This window comes from Carettochelys insculpta, chromosome 11 (genome assembly GCF_033958435.1).
Source record: "Carettochelys insculpta isolate YL-2023 chromosome 11, ASM3395843v1, whole genome shotgun sequence".
Lineage (NCBI taxonomy): Eukaryota > Metazoa > Chordata > Testudines > Carettochelyidae > Carettochelys > Carettochelys insculpta.
Window position 1 is genome coordinate 34669218 of NC_134147.1, and position 12238 is coordinate 34681455.

Below are 12238 nucleotides of genomic sequence, written 5' to 3' on the forward strand. Positions count from 1 at the left end.
ACCTCTGCTGCTTGGGCTCTCTGGTCCAGCAACGTTCATGGTCTGGCTGGGCCAGAGAGGTTCAACCTGTATTGAAATCTCACACCTGTTGTGGTAACAGGAAAATGGGTAAAGGTAATATGATGTTTCTAAACCTATCCACTGAAATCATAAGATAGTATAAGATGGTATATGATGACAGATCAGCCTGTCTTCCCTTCTTCTTGATGGGCCACCAGTCCTCCCCACTTTTGTGAGTATTCCTATTTGTTTTGTTTATGGTCCAAAGGTCCCTGAATTATATTTTGTTTATATTATCACTGTGTTCGTTTTATGCAAGTAGCAGTTCTGTGCAGGATGAGAAAATATAGAAAAGACATAGGAAGGAAATTCTGCTGACTTCACCTCTCTTTTTTAGCAATGTTGGGCAGGAGAATTATATTTGGCATATTATATAACCTTTCAACCAAGAGCTTTAGCCAAAAATGCAGGTGAGGGAAGGGAGAGGATGATGAGGTGACCTAATAGAGGACACCTACCACACAGTGATAGGGGAAGTAATTAAACCATCTTTACATTTTCACATTCAGTAAAAATATACAAATTAATAGATGCACAGTATACAGCAGGGACACCTCACTGCTAAAAGATACAGTCTTGATCATGAGCCAAAGACAGACTACTGCCCGCCTACAAGTCAGCTCAGCAATTCAAAGCTATTCCAGTTTGTTCAAAAGCAGAGCTCTTATGAGTTCAGTGTTGTACCCGAAATAACTGGTTTAATTGGAAATCTAGAGTAAATCTTGAGTGCAGAAAGAAAAAATGGAGAGAAATGAGAAGTAATCTATAGGATGGCACAGGCAGCCAAGTCCTGCAGGGTCTTTAATAGACAGCAAGATCATGTCATACCTTCAATTAACAGTTCCTCCCTTGTTCTTGTGAATGGAACAATACAGGTGGATTCAACAGATAGACCTTTAAGACTATGACCAGGAGAGACTTAATATGGACACTTTGGTGCAATCCGCAATTTTATTTCAGAAACTCTGAGTAGACTGATCAATGTCTGAGCAGCATTGGGACCCTTCAGATCATTTTGCAAGGGCCTCCTCCTAATCTGAAGAACATATTCTACTACAAATCCTTATAGCAATGCATTACCTTAGGTCACAGAGGACAAGAACAGCAGCAACATATTTGCTCATCGTATTTCCTTGAATCAGTCAGGTGTTAAGGACTTGTAAAACAGTTGCTAGATGTGTGTTAAAACTTGAATGCCCCTAACAAATCTGATTGATGGTGAACCGGAAGACATATGAAATCCTTGTTGCTATTCCTATAAAAGAGCTGTCTAGTTGTCAATATTTGTATAGAATCATGTTATTGACCACTAAATAACTGATATTCTATTATCATTCTTAAAGCTAGACCTATCTAAACTACCCCCTTGGGAGCATGGAAGAAAGGGGAGTATCAGGGCAGCTAACAAGTAACAGGATTATATTTGGAATAATGCTTTTCTCACCTCTAATTTAATTCCCTCTCCGGCAGCAGAATGCAGCTACCTGCTGCTCATGGAATTCAGTTGTTCAGTGTGGTGAGCAGTGCACATTTTCAGACTCATATTCAAAGTCTTCTATAGCTTTCAGTGCCTAACTGACGAATCTAGCACAACAGGGATTCTTTCTGCAGGCTGGATTATTACCCCATGAAACTGCCACCCTAGTTGTCCCCAGGATTGCTACAGGTAAGAAACTCTACAAGACAAAAGGTGGAGTAGTCTGGGAAAAAATAAGGAACAGCCTGTATATATAGCCACCACTACTAAAAAAGGATAAGGATAGCAGGCTCACAGCACAGGAATATTAAACTGATTTGATTTAAAATATTGCCAGAATCAGAGAACAATAATAATGCAATTATTTCTTCTTTATTGAGACAATTTATATATACTGTATGTGCACTCGCATTCAGTTCTAAGCCCCTCACTCTAGTAACACTGAACAAGAATCATGCTAATTACAGTCAATTTGTAAACAAAAATCTTCTCTCTAAGATTAGATGCACTAGATAAAATTACTAAAATACACTTTTCAAGTTCACTCTGGCAAACTACTCAATCACATGCTCAACTTTAAGTGCATGAATAATTCCATTGGAGTCAATGAGATTACTCAAAGGCTAAAAATGAAAAATAGGCTTGAATAAATTTTCTTGGATGTACATCTCACCATTTCTCCTGCCTCTTAAAAAAGAGAGACCAATAAACTCTTCCTCTGTTTAAATATATATTCTAAATTTTACACTACATGTTGACTTTTGGAACCACTTTCAAGACTCTTGTTCCTTAAACCAGTGAATGCTGGACACTAAGAGATAGGGAGAGGAAAAAGTGTCTTCACACCAGAGATGGCAGCCACAGACAGACTTCATTTCAACACAATTTTTGTCAGCTGAGATGGTACTGAGAAAGTGGCACAGATTAAAAAGGTTGATGTGACAGCAATGACTTAACTCAATTTGCATATCTGCCAATGGTACCTGCAGATCCCGGTTGTGGTTTTCACAGAGTAGCTGTAAGAAACGGAGGATGGGCTGCATTATTGTAATCACAGCACTCATCTCTAAGTCATCTTTGTTCTTGTCTGGTGCAGACTGTGCTCCATCCACAGCTGAATAATGGTCATCAGGATCTGCTTCCCTCCTGTATGTATTATATGCCTTTCTTGTAGCAGCAGAGGCCTCTAGCAACTGGTCCCGAACTTCCTCTGTAATTTGGGTTGCAGTCTCTCTCACTAGAATACATAAGAATGGAACATATTAAAGATTTTCCACCTGGTATTCTGACCAAAAGGAGTAGGAAAAAAAATCTATTTCTTATTCAAGTTGCACAAAAAGATCAGCTGATCATCTTCATATCTTTTTCAACAAAACGTGCTTAGTACATATAACGCAAGTGATGAGTTTTTAGAATGTTTGCATGTTACCCTTTTCAAAGTGTACAACAAGTCACAGGGAAGATTTTAATCTTCATACTAACTTGCTAGGGGAAACACCAGAGGCACACAACATCATTAGGAGTTTTAAAAGATGACCTGTTGCATAACAATAACTCATCTTGGGTTATTGTTAGAAAGGCACTGACCAAAACCTATGGTCCAGGGTCATCATTATCAACCAGAATCTCAGGCTAGACAAGTTGGAAAAGTCCCAACTCAAACACATTTCATCGTCATTCCAGTAGTACAGTCTCACAAGGGATGGAGAGAAAATGCTGCTCTTGAAATCCCCAGGTAGGACACCAATGATATTTTAACTTTGCTCTGTGGATCAGAGCATCACTGTACCAATCACAAGGAGTTCAATCAATATCATGCTTTGCTCCTGCGTCACTCTTCAGAGCAAAGAATTGGAGATTTACCTCTTTTCCTAACTGGTACATCTCTGTCTGAGTCCTCATCTTTCTTTTTATTTCCCAAGTCACTGGTGTTTACTGTGACTGTAGCCTTGATTTCTTGCTGTGCCACCTTCATGCGGTCATAGAAAACTTTAAAGAACTTTTCAGATTTCTTATCTTCTGTTAGGCGGCAAAAGAACGAATGCTAGCAAAGAAATGGAATAAGTATATATTTTATACAGGAGCTTGAATCAAGAAATTATTTCATCTGCTCTGATATCCTGTGCACCGTGTATCGAAGGACTAAAGTTTAATTAGCTTTCAGAACTGACAGAACCAATCAAGAATGAAGTTTAGATCTTGTTAAAGAGTTCAAGAGTGTGTCTTGGTTACATTAGTTGAGTTATTCAATATTTCCAAATATACATTCAAAGACGGTACTGCAATTGATCAGGTTATCCCTTATTGATTTATATGGCACACTCTTCTTCTTGTACTTTTAAGGTAAGCACAATGGAATATATTTGGGCTCAGCTCACAGAAACCAAACATTAATCATACAACATACAGATAATAGTACCCTACCTGCTAACTCTGAGTCAAAGTGACCATAGCTCATAGGTTTAACATGCAACTGGGGTTACCATATGAAAGAGGACACCCCAGAGAGGGAGTGTATCTGTACCAATACCTATCAACACATGATGTATTAATGTGTTATCGGATATCTAGTACATCAAACACATGAGTTGGTAGGTACTGATACAGCTACATTCCCTCTTAGGGGTGTCCTCTTTTTTGAAAGTTCAAATATGGTAACCCTGATTCAACACTAATCTCAGATCCCTCAAAATGTACAAACAGTGCAAAGAAAGATTTTCCCCCTTAATCTGGAGTTTCTGCAGAACTGTATTTTTAAAAAAAAATTAAATCTGTCTATCTAAATTTGGTCTCAAACATAGCTTTAAAAGCAATAAAAGAGCCCAAAGTATCAACTAGTTTTTTGTAGTTGTTGCTAATTTTTTCTTCTGTCCACACACATGGGAAGACAAATCTTCCCAAGACTGAGGAGAATGAAAAGCATATGCAGGTCACAAGGAGCCAACGCAGTGAGTGATCAGACAATTTCTGATGAAACCCATATGATGTTACATAAATCACCATCAGCGCTTATACACCAATGGAGGATGAACTAGTAAGTGGGTCGCAATATGAAGAGTATTATGAAATTAGTTAGCATTCTATAGTGGCTCATGATCCAACAGCTTCCCACGAACAAGAGGCATGAAGTCTGATTTACTGAAAGACAAATTAAGGACAGGAATGGCAGTATATCCTGCATGCTGCTCCGAGAGATTACCCAAGGCCATCCCTGGAATGCACCTCTCCCTGGTCACTCTCTGGCAGTGCTGGTTACAACAGCAGCAGAGTGACCTACTTTGAAACGTAACAGAGAGTAGCCGTGTTCGTCTGTACTCCAACAAAACAAAGCAGCAGAAATGCAGCACTTTAAAAGACTAACAAAATGATCTATTTGGTGATGAGCTTATGTGGGACAGACCCATTTCTTCAGATCAATTGTCCCATGAAAGCTCATCACTCAATAAATCATATTGTTAGTCTTTAAAATGCTACATTTCTGCTGCTTTACTTTGAAACACTCAATATTAGCTCTTTGATTAGTGAGTGAGAGTGGGAGTGCTACAGTTCAAATCTGTTAGTTGAGACCAATAAGAAACTCATGGAATTTGGAGCAGTCTCTCCCAAACCAAGATGGCCTTAATTACCTCCAGTTGGAGGGAATTAGTTAGCAGACTCACAAGAGGGCAAAGTGATTTTTAAAAATGTATTAAAAAAACAAAAAAACCTGCACAAAATCTATCTAGTTTGCTAGACAGATTTTATGTTGAACTATAACTAAAAGGTCTGTTAAATAACTGCTAGAAGGGAACAAATAAGAAACCAACCTTGTATTGACTTCATTACACTGAATTAACATACCAAGAACACAGGACAATACCATTCGTCCCTCACAAAAGTACATCTCTCAGAGAAATTGTGAAGTATGCTTTGAAAGCCAGTTCAGACAACTACCTCACACAATTACTCTCACATGTTAAACAGTAACAGAGAGGTAGGCATGTTAGTCTGTATTCTAACAAAGCAAAACAGCCGTCTTGTAGCGCTTTAAAGACTAACAAAATGATTTGTTAGGTGATGAGCTTTCGTGGGACAGACTCACTCCACCAAATAAATCATTGTGTTTGTCTTTAAAGTGCTACATGACTGCTGTTTTGTTTTGTTACAATTAATCCCAGTAACACACAAGAAGGTTTTCAACCTATGATACATCTCTTAAGCAAGTCACCTGTATAGACAAGATAGTCAGGGACTGAGCTGCGGTTTTGTTTGTTAAAATGCTGTTCTCAAGCACCCTTAGTATATTACAGCATATACAAGATGTCAAACACATTTGGGAGATATGCTTTACTTTGTAAATATAAATTTCCCTTCTTTACATGTGACCATTCAGATTTGGTGGAAAGTTCCAGGAGGCTGAATATAAAACTGAACAGCTAATTAGTATTATCTTTGCTGTGGATCATTTCCAACATATCTAAAACACAAAGAGAAGAGCAGAGATGAGTACAGGAAGTCGAGAGCTGCAGAATCAAACACAGTATCTTAGGCTGAGTAAGTGGCCATAAACAAAGGGAAAGATGAAGAGCTGACTTTACAACTTGGGGCTGCCTGTGGAGAAACCAGGGACTAGTCTTACTTTGGGGGGAAAAAAAAAGCTGACCATGTTCACAATATTTGCTAATTATGTTATTAGAAAAGGTGTTAAGCACAAGGAAGTCCGGATTATTCAACAGAGATTAGAAATAGGAGAAAAATTGAGATTCAGCCTGGTAAAAGAATGCTAATATCTCTGGGGAAAAACATTAAAAGATCCAAGATACTAACTTACAGGCTGAAACATGGAAAGCACAGATAGTGAGAAAGTCTAAGTGATGATGGGCAGACTAACTGGTATGGGACCAACCACACTTTCGTGTCTAGTGGCATTGAGAAGTACACTTTGTTCCAAAGACACTTTGATGAGCCCAGGGCCAGAATGCAAATTGTTTTGAGATCCTCTGGAATGACCAGATTTATACAGATCAAAATTCCTGGTGATCATTACCACAACAGGGCACATCATCCTTCGTTAGTATATGTACAAGCCACACAAAAGAACTTTGTTTAAGAAGGAAAAGCTCTAAGACTCAAGAATTTGGAAATAGACTGATGTGTGATTATTGCAATCAACTGTCCAAATCCAACACCGGATGGATAAGCCACAAGAGAAGCTGCAGACTCAAATACTGCCCATAGATCCTCAGCACTGCTCCTAACCACTCTCTCTCTCTCGAGACGAAAAGGGGCCATAACATACATATTTTGAAATTATGTCTGAATTTGCTATTTTTGTTAAGCACTGCATTGATGCATGAACCCAAATGATATTTTCCAAAATGATTCATTGACCAAAAGCCATTTATTAAATATTAAGGACTTTAAAGCTACTCCTTACCTACCCTCCACTGGGCACGTACCAAGACTGTGTTGAAATGAAGAGCTATTTATGTAGGTATCACTCATTTTAGATGGGTTACTTTGCGCTAATCATTCTGATTGGACTGCTTGATGGGATCTATCCAGTTAAAAGGATCTTCAAGACCTGCCTCTGATTTTTGTACTTGTCCACAATACAAAGAATACAATAGCTTTGTCTTAATTATTCGGACTTTAAATTTTTGAAGCAGGCACTGTCTCTTATTACATGTCTGTAGATGCCTAGTAAAGAAAAGTTTTGATCTTTGTTGTGGATCCTACATAATACTTTAGTAGTCTCTGGGTGTAATTCTCACTTATTTGTATTAAAACAAAACAAATTAAAGGCAATACAAGTAACAGTTTTAGAAAGGGTGACTCTCTGCCTATAAAATTTGTTTAAGAAACAAGAGTTTGACTCTGAAGCTGATGTTTATACATGCAGTCAACTGACTCCAAAGTACCATTTACTTCAGAAAAAGGCCTCCTGAACACAAGGGAGTGGTGAAGGAAAAATCTCTTTTCTATAAATTGCGCGAAATAAATACTTTGCACATTGATAATGGTAATTTGCTGACAGATTCAAAAGTGTTACCCTTACCCCAGATTCTTCAACGGACTTTCCATTGCATGTCAGAAAAATTAGCCAAGTGAACATTTCCAATAAAGCGTTTTTTTTGCATGTCATATGTCTGCCCATCACAGAATGATTGTTCCATCTAGGTCAAAATACCTATCACCTTCACACATATGAGTCAACCAGATGCCACCTACCAAGAGACTGTATTTGAAGAGGTGTGATTTTGTAAGTTGTACTGGAGCAGGTAGTAGTGGGTGATAATTATGACAGAATCTAAAACTTACGTAGATGATCCCATATTTATGTTATAAAGTTAAGACTGTTATGGGAACACACCTGAAAAAAAGGAAGGTTTCCCTTAGGTGTGCAGAGCACCAGGAGTTTGCAGATGGGAGGGCTGTTAGGCAGACAAATACATGCAGTTAAAATGCTGTGGGATAAGAAAAAATGAATTGCCATCCTGAGAGACCTAAAAGCACCATTAGCTGTGGTGGGATCCATCTATGTTCTCTCCAGCTACAGCGAGCAAAAGTTTAGAGCAAGTTAGGGCCACACAGGCAGCTTGGTGGAAGACCAAGGGCTGCATTTAACTTGCATAAATGAGAATGGACTGCTCCCACCCTCATCGTTGACAGTGCTGGGTAGCACACACACACACACAATTCCCAGCATGCAACAGTCAACCTTCGGCAGTCACTCACGTGATTCAGAATGAGGCAGGATTTTAAAGCTGGGACCTGCAGACTCTTGCATATTGGTTGAAGAATTTACCTTGTAACCTGCGTATAGCTGTGATCCACCGTACAGAGTTTAGTAGCCTAACTGTATTATGGACTTCCTCATTAAAAGGAACCATATTCCAGTCACGTGAGCCAATGGCCTCACCAGGCCCCTGGGCGAAGTGCATGCAACGCAGCACTCCCAGAAGGACAGCATCTTGGGCAGAAAGGGTGGGACTGGGGCAGCACCACCCCCCAGCACCACTTGGACCATGCCACCTAGAGCTCTGAAACATGCTGCGCATGGCTCCGGTAACAACAAGGACCCAGGGCTCCTGCCTCCCTCACCCTCTCCAGTTCGACGGCCTGATTCCAGTAGGATATACTGGAACTCCAGGAACAAAATGGGAATGAGAAACTCAAGGCATCAGCGGTACCCCTAAGCTCATATCAGGGTGACACATCTCTACAGAAATTTGATACTTAGTAGATTATTCAGGCAGGCCACACACCTGCACAAAGACAGCCACCTGTTCTGTAACTGGTGTTCTTCGAGATGTGTTGCTCGTGTCCATTCTAATTTGGGTGTGCGCTGAGTGCATGCCCCATTGCTGGAAGCTTTTTGCCCTCGCCAGTAGCCTTAGGGTCAGTGCGGCGCCCTCGGAGTGGCGCCTGTATGGCCGCCCATATATGCACTGCCTGCCCCGCCCCCCACTCAGTTCCTTCTTGCCGGCTACTCTGACAGAGGAGAAGGAAGGAAGGAGGGTTTTGGAATGGACATGAGCAACACATCTCGAAGAACACCAGTTATGGAACAGGTAACTGTCTTTTCTTCGAGTGATTGCTCATGTGCATTCCAATTTGGGTGAACGCCAGCCAATGTCTAGGAGGTGGGGTTGGAGCCCCGAAAAGAGTGCAGGACAGCCCTGCCCACCACAGCGTCTTCCTCTGCATGCTGCGTAATGTGCTGTGAACGTGTGAATGGAGGATCAAGTAGCCACCCTGCAGATGTCCCGGATAGGGACCTCGGCCAAGAATGCCGCACAGGATGCCTGTGCCCCAGGGGAGTGAGCCTTGATTGGGGGAGGGGGGACCCCGCCAGTTTGTAGCACCCGCCCTGGTGGCAGCATCTGCGGCATCTAGGGCAGCCTGTAGTGCTGCTCTAGATGAGTCTCTGCTCTGCTACCAGAGCTGTAAATTCTGACTTGGTGTCTGGCAGGGACAGTTCAGTGAAACAGTCCATAGAGCTGGCCGTACTGTACACATACCTACTAACCATGGCCTGCTGGTTAGCAATTCTTAATTGTAGGCCACCTGTAGAGTAAACTTTCCTACCGTTCAGGTCTAGTCTTTTGGCCTCTTTGTTTTTAGGGGAGGGGCCCTGACCCCCCTGACCTTCCCTATTGTTCACAGAATCCACAATAAGAGAGTCAAGGGGAGGATGGGTGAATAGATGTTCACTTCCCTGGGCTGGGACAAAATACCAGCGTTCATTTTTCCTAGCTCTAGGCAAGGCTGAGGCCGGGGTTTGCCACACTGTCTTAGCTGTGTTGGTAATTGTCTTTATAATGGGCAGTGCCACCCTGGAGGCTCCAAACATTGAGAGGATATTTGTAACAGGGTCTCTCTCATCCCTGACCTCTTACGCCTGCACCCCCAGACTCTGGGCAACCCTCCTCAACAGCTGCTGGTACGCTCCTCCATCCTCCAGTACTGGGGATGCAGAGGATCCAGCTAACACCTCATCTGAGGAGGACAAAGATGAGGGCATCACGCCCTCCAAGCCCACCAGTGCGGGGAGGTTCTGGCACCTCCATTCGAGTCCCCGGCACTGTAGTCTGTGGTGCCATGCTCGGTGCCTGGGGAGAAGGGCCCCCTAGTGGTCCCTGGTATGATGTCATGAAGACAGGGCCACTCTGCACCTGGGATGGCACCGGTTCTGTCAGTGCTGGTGTCCACTGCACCACAGTTTCTGGTGCCTGCAGTAGCGGTGCCCACGCTTGGGTTGCCTCCAACTGCACCTGTGCTGATGTTGGTGCCATTGTCGGTGCCAGTGCTGACGACTCTGCTTGCTCTCTTGGCGGGGGCTCCCAGAGCAGCAGTCAGTGCTGATCTTGGCACCTGAGGGGTGGCAGGCGCCCTGAACGGGAGTCCTGCATCCCACCCCTGTGCCTCATGGATTACCCACGGGGTCCAAAAGGGCCACTGCGGTGCCCCTTGGCGGGGGCGGCTCTGCCATTCCCCTTCTGAGGGCCGTCAGGAGTGGTGTCGGTGCCCTCTGCATCAGGATGACCTCGTACTCCCGCTCTGAGCCAAGCTGGAGTAAAACGAGTCCGACTCTGACATGGACCCTGACGCCAACGACCATGGTCGTGCTGAGGGCCCTGTAGCTCCCGCAGTTTCCTGCGCACCCTGTACCGTCTGCCTGCCACCGAGGGAGGTGACCGTTTGTTGGGGTCTCACTGGCGTCACGAACTGTGCTGGGCTCCCTAGAGCCTGATCAGGCGCCTGGAATAGGGGCGACGAAGGCTCCTGGTAAGGCATCTGTGGCAGCACTAATCTGCAGGAGACCTTGCGCAGCGCTAAAGCCCTCTGGTGTTGAGGGCAGCCTGGGAGAGTGTGGGCTCCCGCATCGCACTGGAGTCAACACCCGCACTTCATGACCCTGGTCATGGTGTGATCTGGTGGACTCCCCCGAAGCTTGTCTTCACCTTCTCCTCTCCTGGGATCAACCCCGGTTCCGTCCTCTCTTTTCACACAGCACCAGGGACTGGCTCTTATGGCACTGGGAAGCGCCAGGTGCCGAGTCCTGCTCTTGGTGCCAGAGCACTCTCCACCGACAACGCGGCACTCTGAGTTCCTGCCAGGAAAACGTCTGGGCACAAGGCTGATTCCATTAGAAGAACGTTCAGCCGTTGAGCTCTATCTTTTAAAGTCCTGGGCTTGAAGGCCTTGCAAATAGAGCAGCACTCCCAGAGGTGAGTCTCACCAAGGCAACTCAAACAAGCCCTATGCGAGTCGTTTTTGGGCATACTTTTGCCACATTTTGAACAGTTTTTAAACCCCGGGGAGCCAGGCATCCCCTGGCGCCGAGGGGGTTAAAGACCCACCTCGGCTCACTAGGTGCTAAGAGGAACTATTTACCTATAGAGTTAACTATCTAAACTATTTACAACTTAAAACAACAAAGGCTACCAGCAAACTGTCAGCAATGAGGGAGCTCCAGCAACTGACAGCACAGAGAGAAGGAACTGAGCAGGGGACGGGTCGGGTGGTGCATATACAGGTGCCAGTCCAGGGGACACTGCACTGACCCTAGGGCTACCAGCCAGGGCAAAAAGCTTCCGGCAATGGGGCATGCGCTTGGCACACACCCAAATTGGAATGCACATGAGCAATCGCTCAAAGAAGAACTTGAGCTTGCTGTATCTATATTACCCCCGACCTGTGCCCTTCACAGATCCAACTACCAAATGCAACACTAGCTGGTCTGCGGGGTTTGAAAACCTGCAACAGCACATTTCACTTCCTTGCTAAGCTTTGTCTTGACTGGTGTCTACATTTGCACCCCACCTGCTGTGAGGAACCCCACTGAGCATACCTGAATGACTGGGACAGGCAGCGGTGCCTTTGGGTTGGACCTCAGCATGCCCCTTTCACACCCTTATGTATGGGGCAACAGACCCCTTACTAAAACTCAGATTTGGCTGGCCAGCCCCCAGTATCCAAAGGAGAGGGATGGGCCAACGATAAATCAGAACCATGAGACTGATAGTGCACAGGGACTATGGGGAGATGCCAACTGGGGTTGCCAGACATCCTGCAATGTGCAGGACAGTCTTGAATTTCCCTGACAGGTCTAGCGCCCCCAGACATTTTTATGTAAATGGGGGATGTGGGAGTTACCAGAGAAATTCCCTGTCCCCAGCCAGGGTTCCCATGGATGGGGCTGTTGGTGGGGAATGA

At 44.0% G+C, this 12238-nt stretch overlaps 1 protein-coding gene across 1 annotated transcript in view; it reads right to left on the reverse strand.

The window, feature by feature from the left end:
• ITPR1 (inositol 1,4,5-trisphosphate receptor type 1) overlaps positions 1-12238 on the reverse strand; it is a 269958-nt gene that overhangs the window by 67804 nt on the left and 189916 nt on the right. Inside the window, exons 41-42 of the mRNA XM_075005225.1 lie at positions 3401-3581; positions 2521-2774 (exon numbers count right to left, since the gene is read on the reverse strand). Coding sequence (XP_074861326.1) covers positions 2521-2774; positions 3401-3581 — 435 coding nt within the window. The remainder of the gene's footprint in view (positions 1-2520; positions 2775-3400; positions 3582-12238) is intronic.